Here is a 10,878-nt window from a genome sequence, read left to right as displayed (position 1 = left end):
TCAATCCCATCTCTGTAGCCAACTGTACATGTACTCCTGTCCCTTGCTGATCTACTTTGGAAGTCCTGACCTTAGCCGAGTGAACCATGACTGGGTACTGCACACCAGAAGGCCAGAGAATGTCAGAACTTGAACTCATTTGCTGCATGGTGGGCTTTATTGAGAACATGGGACAATGTGGTATTCAGGCATTGTTAGCTATAGTGTCTTTTATCCAGGAGTTAAACTTAATAAGTTTGGTGTAGATACCCGGCACATTAGGTTTACCGCAAGGGCTAGGGCCCCATGATGTGATACCTTGTAGAACACCATCACAGATCAGTGGGCCTCCTGAGTCACCCTGAGTGAAGGACAGGGACAGGAGTAAGAAAGGACCTGGCTTTGGAGTTCTACTTGACAACCTGGAACTGACTACCAGGGGAGGAATACAGGGTCTCTAAAAGGCAGCTCTGACCAGTAGGTGAGGGAATCCAGCTCTTAGGAGGCCATCTTTTCCAGGGACATGTGGTTGGGGTGAGGGGTGGATGGGACAGTCCCCTAAGCCAAGTCACAGAGGAGAAATAGTACCAGCTACAGGATCTTCCCGTCCCACAGCACATCCAATCCATTGGGAAGGATGTAACATGCTTGCCTAGTCAGGGTGTTGAAGTGGGAACCAAGGACCTCAATTCCCTCTTTCAGCCCTTCACCTCACTGCAAGGAGGGGTTTCTCACCATACAAGTGTCTTTGCTGCCATCCATATCTCCTGCACACAACATGACATCTGTCACCTTCTCTTTGTGGGCTTTGGCACAGTCCTCATTAGGCAGGAGCTTGAGGTTCACACACTGGAGATCATCTGCGGGTTCGTCTATGAATCAGGAGGCAAGAGTGTGGTGAGCAGAGGTCAGCTCAGTCCCCTCTGCCTCTCACGGCCACCCCTCTGTTGCTTGGACCAGACCCACATTTGACGGGTGTAATGCTGCCCCAGCCTGAGGCTAGGCATGAGCTCCCCAGCTTGGGCTCCTCAGTGGGCAGGTCGATGGGCTTCACAACATCTGTGATGTCAGCAGGCTTTTTGAGGCGGAGCAGCATCAGGTCATTGCTGTAGTCGTCCTCAGGTTGTGGGGTGTGCTCATTCTGGAGGCTCATGTTGAAGTCAGGGTGAGGGATGGCTTTGCTGACAAGCCGGTGTTGGGCAGAGGGTTCATTCTCCAAAAAGTTGTTTTTGCCCAGCCAAACCTGGTACTTGCTGGGGGCAATGGAAGGAGATGAAGGGACTGAGAGGAGGCAACCAGGGAGATTGGGGAGAGTAAGGGGAAGAGTGTGGGAAGGGAGGGAGGAAGAAGAAGAAGAAGAAAAAGAAAGAGAGAGAGACAGAGAAACACAGACAGAAAGACACACAGACATATATACTCATAGAAACAGAGACAGAAACACACACACAGATACAAACAGAAAGGCACACACACACACACACACACACACACACACACACACACACACAAGGATCAGAGAGGCAGAAAGAGACAGAGACAGGAACAGAAGACAAAGGAAGAGGGGGCAGGGAGGAGGGGTAGGCCTGAGAGCTGCTCAGGTGCAGCTAGAACAGGGCTGAACTACCCCAGCAGGTAAGGCCTGGCCTGCAGCCCAAGGTCTGAGCCCTCCCCTCTCTCCCCAGCATCCAGCACTCTCTGTACTCAGTTACCTCACCCAGCTCCAGTTCTGACCAGCCCTTCTCTGTGTGTCCTAGAGTGGACAGAAGGTCCTAAAGGCAGAGCTGCCCTGAGGAGAGTGAGGACTTCTCTCACAGACTACCCTCAGGGACAGCACGTTCTATCCTCAGGGACCCTTTGGGCCTGGTCCCCACTATGGTCAGTAGTGATAAAAGAGGACACATGAGACCCAGACCCAGACAAGGCTTTGCAGAGTCCCAAGGGGGAGACACACAGTGACAGATGACCACAAAGACTCTCAGATGTGAATACAGACAGGAGATAGACAGATAATAAGAGAGAAAAGAAAGAAACAGTACTCAGAACCCAAGTCTGGAGGGAGGAGTAAAGAGAGACCCAGGAGGTCATGGATTGAGTTTCAGCCTGCCTGCCCTTCAGGACCCCAGCCTGTCCTGGAGTCATGTTCTCTGGCTGCTACCCTGCTTTCCTGTCTTCACCCTTACTCACTCGTTATAGCAGTGGGCAGCTGTGAGAACCCAGTTGGCGTTCAGCAGGATACCCCCACATTGATATTTGGTGAAGCGGTACACAGCCACTTGCCAGGGTTGGGAGTTCTTCTCACAGTTAAATCCTCCAACAATTCGAGACTGGACAGGAGGTGCAGCATCTGCAGTAAGGGCAATGGGGGAAGAGAGGATTGGCACAGATATGGAGGTGAACTGCTGCGGGACATTTTTAAGCAGGGCTGGGATCAGGGGACATGGTCAGGAGATCCGGGGAAGGGACCCATATATGGCTGGTCCTGGATAGGGAGATCTATGCCGTGGGTATAGAAAGAACTTTTGAAACAAGACTCAGGTATAGTGTCAGGCCACTTTATAGTTTTGGGCTAAGGGATGGCAGGGCAACCAGAGAGAGACAGACAAAGAGAGAAAGAGAGTGAGAGAGACAGAGAGAGGTGGGATTTCACTTCATTCTTGAACCAATGAGAGTGAATTCAGAGGCCAAGAGGCTTTGGCATTAGAGTCTGCAAGTCTTGAGAAGAGTCAGGGGCTGGGCTGGGTTTTGGGAATTCTGGAAAAGGTGAGGTCTCAGAAAATTGGATTTGAATGAATAAATGAAACCAGAAAGGGAGCTTGGGGTTGATTTGGGGTTTCTTGGATTGGGCATGAAGTGGCCAGCTAGGATGGGAGAAAATGAGGGTTTCCAGATCAAAGGGGCAGGGTCAAGGCTACCGCGTGGGCTCCTGTTAGGGTCTGTGGTGGAGATGACATCTAAGAGGGGTGGGGCTCCCTAAGAAAGGAGTTTGAGATGAGACAAGCAGTGAGAGAAGGAAATTCTGGGGGTCTGTGACAGACAGGCTCTGCTTCCTGTGGAGGTGGGCAAGTGATCTGGGTATTGGAGAGGCTCAGGGTTCTCTTGGAGGCAGCCTCTGGACAGACGTGGAAAAGGAGTTAAAGCCAGTCAGGCCACTGTGAGCAGAGGAAGACACACTGATGTGAGGTACTAGGGTTAGGTATTGCGGTCTTTGGGGTGTGCTGCACAGAGTGGGAACTAGAGCTGTGCTATGGGGCTCTGATGAGAAAGTACAGGAGCCTGTGGTGCAGGGAGTGCGGCATGAGGGGGAAGAGGAGGCCAAGGCATAGCATTTGGAAAAAAAGGAAATCTTGGCAAGCTATGCATAGCTGCACTTCTCTGTAATCCTAGCACACATCAGGCTGAGGCAGAGGGATTGCCATGGACTGAAGACAAGCCTGGGCTACATCATGAGACACTAACTCAGAACTTATTCCCAAGACCTTGGCAGGAGATGGCTTGGTTGCTACAGGATTGGCCCTGTAAGTATTAAGACCGGAGAAGAACCTTCAATACCCCAGGGAAAAAGTCAGGTGTGATGCTGTGTGCCTGTAACCCCAGAGCTGGGGAGTTGGAAACAGGAGGATTCCCCCGAGGCTTGCTGGACAGCCATCTTAGCCTAACAGGAACTCTCTATACAGTGAGAGACCCAGTCTCAGGTGGCGAGTGATTGGTTAAGATACTTGATGTCCACATCTGGCACCTGCTACCTGACTCCTCTTATAAAACCCAGACTAAACCAAAAAGCCATTGAGAAGGGACATGAACATTTTCCCCACACCAGAAAGTGGGGGGCAGGGGGGACCATCTTATGTCACAAGCCAATTTGAGAAGTGAAAGTTTTGGTAAAAACTGAGCAACTTGGGATGATGGGGGACCAGTTGTCAGCATGTGGACAGTACAGCTGAAGGCTGGCAGCTGCTGGACAGCCTAAGGTTCTATTGGGGGATTTAGGCAAGCCTCTGACTCAAGGTTTGGGCTATGAGGCTTTAGGAAAAGCAATGAACTTGAGGGACATCTGAGGTCCTAAGGTTGGTAAGAGGTTGGGTTCCTTACAAAGACTGGAGAAGGCCAGAGATGGTCAGGTGTCTAAGGAAGAGGAGAAAGTTCTGGAAAGTGGGAGTGGACAGAGGCCTGTCCTGGGAGCAAGGACTGTGAGGGACCTGGCACTGTGCAGGGCAGAGAAGGAGGAGCAGGTGGTGTTCATTATGTAGCTGGGAGAGGGGAGAGGGGAGAGGGGAGAGGGGAGAGGGGAGAGGGGAGAGGGGAGAGGGGAGAAGGGAAAGGGATGGCCAGGGCCAAAGGCAGCAGGAGAGTCAAGGCTCTGTCCCCTCCCCCTTCCCTTATCTCACCAATCCCTCCTAGGGACAGGGCAAGGAACAGGATCAGGAACCACATGGTAACAGGTGTCCAGGAGCTGCAGGCAGTGATCTTGGAGCTGTAGAGGCTCCTCAGGAGATTTTAAATACCCTCATTCTCCCCACAGCCCCACCCCTGCCGTGTTGGCAGCCAGATGCTGGCCAAAGCCCTGCCCTTCCTGAGAGAGTTGGACTCCCTTCTCCCACCCTCATGGCTGTGGGAGGGGAAGGCCCCGTTGCACCTGCTCTCCTGTAGGCCCTAGGTCACCTTGGATACCTTCCCAGGTCTGAGATTGGGTGGGGCAGGTCCTGTTGCTCCTGGAGCTGTTAGTGTTATGGTGACCTAAGCCAGGTGGCAAGGTCAGGGGCGATGGTGAAGGGATGTGAAAGGAAGGTGGAGGAGCCAGTGACCCCCAACCCACTGCTGTAAGCAAGGTCATATACCTCTAGTCCAAGGTTACCCTAGAAACCAGCAGTTAGCACGCATTCTTTGCACCGTTGATAGCCAAGATAGCTGCAAGCTTCCTGTAGATACACATCCTTTTTTGGAGAATGCCAAAATTATTACCTTTTTGGACTTGGAACTCTGGGTCACTGATTTTATTGTTTCATGAGAGGTTTGGGAGCTGGGTGTAGTGGTGCAAATCTTCAGTACCAGCACTTTGAAGCCAGAGGCTGGTTTATCTGTGTCATTTTAGGCTTTAGTATTCTGTGATGTAGACCATCCTAGTTTACATAGTGACTTTCAAGACAGCAGGGTAATATATAGTGCTGTCTCCAAACAAGCCAATAAAATAAAATGAATAAAAGTTATGGTACACATTACCATGGTCTAGTGACACTTTGATTCAAGAATAAGAGAATTCAGGTTATTCCAGTGGAGTGTCACCCATCCTGAACAGTGTTGGGATAACAATGACTATTTTCTTCCTCATTTCCAAGATCCTGAGCTACATTTTGAGGTTAGCCCAGCCTGGGCCATGTGAGACCCTTTCTCAAGAAACAACAACCAGAAAATGTCACTTTCCTCCAGGAGCCTCATTAAGGGTTCAGTTTGGCAGCTGCATATTTTGGTGCACACCTTTGATCCCAGAACTTAGGAGTCAGGGGCTGGTGGATCTTGGTGAGGTCCAGGTTAGACTGTGCACATAGTGTATTCAGGCCAGTGAAACTACACAGGGAGACTTTGTCTCAAACGTTAAAACATCAAGAAGTCAGCATGGGTTCTGGTACAGGGAAGGGGAAATACCCAGCCTTTGACCCCTACTTACTGTTGCAGGTTTCAGACCCATCCCCTCTTGTTGAGCATCTAAACTATTTCAGCTCTCATGGCAGTTAGCACATTTGACCTGGGTGTATGCATGTGTGCCCTGTAAGCTCCAAGAAGGCCAGGCTAGCCCTAATCCAGGGTAAGTGAGGAGCTGGCAATCAATTGGCCCCCTAGTTCTCCTCTGAGTCCTTGGCCTCTGTGCCCAAGTTCTTCTGACAACTACACTGTTCTTTGCTCTAAAGGACAAGTGAGGAAGCATGCATTCATCCACTTGTGAGTTCTTTCAAGCCCTGGATCATTTATGTATGTCTTCAAGCATACATTATCATGCTGGAATTTGATAGGTGTACTGCATCAGAAGAGGCCCGTGCATGAGAACTGAAAGAGTAGAAGTGGTGCTGGAGATTAGCTACAAACAGCATCCACAGGGAACAGGTTTCAGATGGGGAGGAAAGGAGGAAAAGGATGAAGGTTTGTATGCATCGAGAGAGAGTGAAGAAAACATCCAGGTCCCCAGAACTTTCTCCCTCCCCAGTTGACTTGCTCTCTTCCTGGGAGGAGGACCTCAAGTTGGTCCTACGTGGCTGGTCCCTCACCTTCATTTCCTTGCAACTTTGTTGGTGTTCAGTGTGGTGAATGGGTAGATGATCTATATGCATGGTCTGTACACTGGTTTCATTTGCCTCTGGATTGACTGCAGGAGGCATAAGTGTGCCAATGTGGGACAATTCACTGGTCAGTGTATACATAGACTGGGGGGTCCTTGTATTGGGTGGTAGAGGTGATTGTGGGGGAGAGCCAGTGGCATTCTCCCAGGAGTCTCTTTGGGAGTGTAGGTTAAAGCTCACAGTGGGTCCATCATTGTTGGTGGTAACTCTACCACCAGTGGTGGTAGAGTTATTTTTGAATCTCTAAGTAGTGATTTTGGTAATGGAGGTGATGTTTTTTCTTTTTTGTTTTTGTTTTTTTTGTGGGGGAGGGTGTTGCTGAAGGCAGAACCCAGAGCCTTATACACACAGGCCACAGGGTCTCTATCACTAAGCCACACCCCCAGAAGAACCTCATTGGAGGACTCTAGGCAGGTGCTGTACCTCTGAAACATTTCCTGCCCCTCCTTGTGGGATGGATTCTAGACAGGTGCTGAGGTACACTTCATTCCTCTGCCTTGTTTGTGACAGGTCTATGTAGTCCAGGCTGGCTTCCAGCTCATTGTGTATCTGTGGACAACCATGATTTTCTGATCCTCGTCCTAAGTGTAGGAATCACAGGCATGTGCTGCAGACTCAGCTCAGCACAGTGCAGAGGATGAAATGCAGGATGCTCACAGCTAGGCAAGCATTCTGCCAACTAAGACACAACACCAGGACCCCTCAACTGCCCTTACCTTGTGTTTGGAAACAGATAAGATCCATGTGTCTCTAAATTGTTCAGGCAGGAGATGAAAATGCATTCCTCCCCAGCTGCTGGAGTACATAGGTTGGGCTCCTCATGGTGTGAGAAGAAGAGATAGAGGAAGAGAGAGGGAGAGAGAGTGATAGACGAGAGAGCAAAAGAGAGAGAGAAAGGGAGACAGAGAGAGGGGAGGATGTTGGGGTAACTGTAGTTATCTCTCTGACTCTCCTCTCCAGTTCACATTCACATGAGCAAGGGCTTCGTATTTCTGGCCCTGGCACTATGCCTCATCCTCCTGTCCATCATGTTTCTCTCCTTTTGACCAGTCTGCTGCCACCTGAACAAGATAGACTTCATCTTCAGTTTCCTCAGCATTGTCATCGGTAAGTGTTGGCAAGGACAGGGGTGACTGGGGATCCTCCACCCAACCCCAGAGCCTCCTCCTACCCAGAGGTGTGGCTAGATTTCCAGTTCTGCTGCTCCTAGGGAGAGGGGTGTCTCTGTGTCTCTCTTGGGCTTTCTCTGTATCCCAGGCTGACTGTGGACTCACTCTGTAGTCCATGCTGGCTTTGAATATGCCATTCTCTTGCCCCAGCATCATAAGTAGCTGGGATTAAAAGCTTATGCCTACTATTTGTGACTGATGGCCTTCTCTTACAGTTTCCCTTCCTCTCTGAGTATGTATCCATTTGTCCTGTGTGTGTGTGTTTGTGTGTGTATATGTAGGTGTATACACACGTGTGTCTAATTGTGGCAGGTCAGGGATTTTTCTCTCTTTCTCTCTCTTTTAGGGGTGGTGGTGTTCCCTGTCTAGCCTTCTGGCCTTCTGTCCTTCTCTGGCCCCAACCCCAGTGCAGGGCTCCTGATTCTCCTCAGCCTGACTCTTTGTGGTCAACTGCAATAGGCTGCGCCTGAGGCCACAGGTATCCTACCATCTGGCCTTCTACCTGTGCTGTTGTGCCATGGTCTTGATGCTGTGGGCCGGTAAGGGCGGGGCCTCGGATGGAGGGGCGGTGCCTGGGCTGGGCAGGGGTGGAGCCCAGGAAAGGGGATCAGTCTCCAGGGCTGAGTTAGGGCTTGGGGTGGTGCTCTGAGTCCAGTGCTCAAGGGTTCCCTTGTCACAGGAACTTTGTCCTTCCTCAACCAGGTGCGGATGTGGAGCTACAGTTTGCCTTCCATGGAGCAGAGGCTCAGCTACTTCCGTTGGGCGGCTTGACACCACTCATTGCATTTGCAGCAGCAGACCATTTTGGACAGGAACTTGGAGCCCGTCCAGAAGCTGTCTGATGTAACCAGCTTTGTGAACTATCATGGGGCTCTCCAACAGAGGGACACTGCAACTTCTCAGGACACTGATGAGTCTCCGCAGCAAGATGCCTCCACCTCTGTCCCTGTGGCTCAGTTTCCATCAGACCTCCCTTGAGGTGCCATACTTCCCCTGAGAGTAGGTTGCACCCTCGGGACACAGGTGGCAATCCCTGCTCCCTGCGGTCGGTCCTACTCCTTGCTGCCTGAGTCTTGGAAGGGACTCTTCTCTGGAAGTCCTCCAATACTCTCAGTTGTGGCTGTGTCCCTCTGAGCAGACTATGGTTTGTGGTCCTGAGCAGCGGGAGTAGTGTGGCCCTTTTCAGAAAATGAGCAATGTTCCTGCCCCACCTTAGACATGACATGCTCCATAGTCACTCTTTATCTTTTGGTCCAGCCCTACCAGAGACATCCCCTCCAGGGGCCCCAGGTGGACAGTCTGCAGCCTAGCCTTGGGTCCAGTCCCTGCCCTTCTGTGGACAGACTCCTTCCCAGAAAATTAAGGTTTAATTAACATAACACCGCTGCCCAACTCAATAAAACTTGGTCCACAGTCTAAATTCTCAGTGTCCGACTGTTTATCATCTCTTCTGCTTCCAACGTAGGGTCAGCTCAACGTAGGGTCAGGCCTAGCTGGAGTCAATCATTCTGATCTCTCTAGCCTTTTCCTGTGTGATCTGAACATTTTCCTTGCCAGAGGAGACTCAAGTGGCATCCCTGACATGGTCTGAGCCTTTTGTATGCATTTGTCTCAATCCCATCTCTGTAGCCAACTGTACATGTACTCCTGTCCCTTGCTGATCTACTTTGGAAGTCCTGACCTTAGCCGAGTGAACCATGACTGGGTACTGCACACCAGAAGGCCAGAGAATGTCAGAACTTGAACTCATTTGCTGCATGGTGGGCTTTATTGAGAACATGGGACAATGTGGTATTCAGGCATTGTTAGCTATAGTGTCTTTTATCCAGGAGTTAAACTTAATAAGTTTGGTGTAGATACCCGGCACATTAGGTTTACCGCAAGGGCTAGGGCCCCATGATGTGATACCTTGTAGAACACCATCACAGATCAGTGGGCCTCCTGAGTCACCCTGAGTGAAGGACAGGGACAGGAGTAAGAAAGGACCTGGCTTTGGAGTTCTACTTGACAACCTGGAACTGACTACCAGGGGAGGAATACAGGGTCTCTAAAAGGCAGCTCTGACCAGTAGGTGAGGGAATCCAGCTCTTAGGAGGCCATCTTTTCCAGGGACATGTGGTTGGGGTGAGGGGTGGATGGGACAGTCCCCTAAGCCAAGTCACAGAGGAGAAATAGTACCAGCTACAGGATCTTCCCGTCCCACAGCACATCCAATCCATTGGGAAGGATGTAACATGCTTGCCTAGTCAGGGTGTTGAAGTGGGAACCAAGGACCTCAATTCCCTCTTTCAGCCCTTCACCTCACTGCAAGGAGGGGTTTCTCACCATACAAGTGTCTTTGCTGCCATCCATATCTCCTGCACACAACATGACATCTGTCACCTTCTCTTTGTGGGCTTTGGCACAGTCCTCATTAGGCAGGAGCTTGAGGTTCACACACTGGAGATCATCTGCGGGTTCGTCTATGAATCAGGAGGCAAGAGTGTGGTGAGCAGAGGTCAGCTCAGTCCCCTCTGCCTCTCACGGCCACCCCTCTGTTGCTTGGACCAGACCCACATTTGACGGGTGTAATGCTGCCCCAGCCTGAGGCTAGGCATGAGCTCCCCAGCTTGGGCTCCTCAGTGGGCAGGTCGATGGGCTTCACAACATCTGTGATGTCAGCAGGCTTTTTGAGGCGGAGCAGCATCAGGTCATTGCTGTAGTCGTCCTCAGGTTGTGGGGTGTGCTCATTCTGGAGGCTCATGTTGAAGTCAGGGTGAGGGATGGCTTTGCTGACAAGCCGGTGTTGGGCAGAGGGTTCATTCTCCAAAAAGTTGTTTTTGCCCAGCCAAACCTGGTACTTGCTGGGGGCAATGGAAGGAGATGAAGGGACTGAGAGGAGGCAACCAGGGAGATTGGGGAGAGTAAGGGGAAGAGTGTGGGAAGGGAGGGAGGAAGAAGAAGAAGAAGAAAAAGAAAGAGAGAGAGACAGAGAAACACAGACAGAAAGACACACAGACATATATACTCATAGAAACAGAGACAGAAACACACACACAGATACAAACAGAAAGGCACACACACACACACACACACACACACACACACACACACACACAAGGATCAGAGAGGCAGAAAGAGACAGAGACAGGAACAGAAGACAAAGGAAGAGGGGGCAGGGAGGAGGGGTAGGCCTGAGAGCTGCTCAGGTGCAGCTAGAACAGGGCTGAACTACCCCAGCAGGTAAGGCCTGGCCTGCAGCCCAAGGTCTGAGCCCTCCCCTCTCTCCCCAGCATCCAGCACTCTCTGTACTCAGTTACCTCACCCAGCTCCAGTTCTGACCAGCCCTTCTCTGTGTGTCCTAGAGTGGACAGAAGGTCCTAAAGGCAGAGCTGCCCTGAGGAGAGTGAGGACTTCTCTCA

At 51.0% G+C, this 10,878-nt stretch overlaps 2 protein-coding genes across 2 annotated transcripts; both read right to left on the bottom strand.

The window, feature by feature from the left end:
* Positions 1 to 135: 135 nt before the first annotated feature.
* Positions 136 to 4,528, bottom strand: LOC110288646 (kallikrein 1-related peptidase b5). Its single transcript, XM_021154942.1, has 5 exons — positions 4,365 to 4,528; positions 2,164 to 2,323; positions 946 to 1,232; positions 715 to 851; positions 136 to 340 (listed from the first exon to the last, which is right to left on the bottom strand). Exons 1-5 carry the CDS (start codon positions 4,408 to 4,410, stop codon positions 185 to 187), a joined length of 786 nt encoding a protein of 261 aa, XP_021010601.1. The 5' UTR covers positions 4,411 to 4,528; the 3' UTR covers positions 136 to 184.
* A 4,729-nt stretch (positions 4,529 to 9,257) lies between these two features.
* LOC110288648 (kallikrein 1-related peptidase b5-like) lies at positions 9,258 to 10,316 on the bottom strand. The gene is made up of 3 exons (XM_021154946.2): positions 10,034 to 10,316; positions 9,803 to 9,939; positions 9,258 to 9,428 (listed from the first exon to the last, which is right to left on the bottom strand). The coding sequence occupies exons 1-3, from the start codon at positions 10,218 to 10,220 to the stop codon at positions 9,273 to 9,275; spliced, it is 480 nt and encodes a 159-aa protein (XP_021010605.1). The 5' UTR covers positions 10,221 to 10,316; the 3' UTR covers positions 9,258 to 9,272.
* Positions 10,317 to 10,878: the final 562 nt, after the last annotated feature.

This window comes from Mus caroli, unplaced genomic scaffold (genome assembly GCF_900094665.2).
Source record: "Mus caroli unplaced genomic scaffold, CAROLI_EIJ_v1.1 scaffold_21497_1, whole genome shotgun sequence".
Lineage (NCBI taxonomy): Eukaryota > Metazoa > Chordata > Mammalia > Rodentia > Muridae > Mus > Mus caroli.
Note: the sequence above shows the minus strand (reverse complement) of the source record. Positions and strands in the feature narration are given on the sequence as shown.

Excerpts from the sequence above, each read along its gene's own strand:
- LOC110288646 (XM_021154942.1), bottom strand. The coding sequence starts at position 4,410 with ATGTGGTTCCTGATCCTGTTCCTTGCCCTGTCCCTAGGAGGGATTG. Across the intron at positions 2,324-4,364 it reads CCTGTCCCTAGGAGGGATTG|ATGCTGCACCTCCTGTCCAG; the intron begins GTGAGATAAGGG and ends CCCTTACTGCAG. Across the intron at positions 341-714 it reads GCAGCAAAGACACTTGTATG|GGTGACTCAGGAGGCCCACT; the intron begins GTGAGAAACCCC and ends TCCTTCACTCAG.
- LOC110288648 (XM_021154946.2), bottom strand. The coding sequence starts at position 10,220 with ATGAGCCTCCAGAATGAGCACACCCCACAACCTGAGGACGACTACAGC. Across the intron at positions 9,940-10,033 it reads CAGCATTACACCCGTCAAAT|ACGAACCCGCAGATGATCTC; the intron begins GTGGGTCTGGTC and ends CCTGATTCATAG. Across the intron at positions 9,429-9,802 it reads GCAGCAAAGACACTTGTATG|GGTGACTCAGGAGGCCCACT; the intron begins GTGAGAAACCCC and ends TCCTTCACTCAG.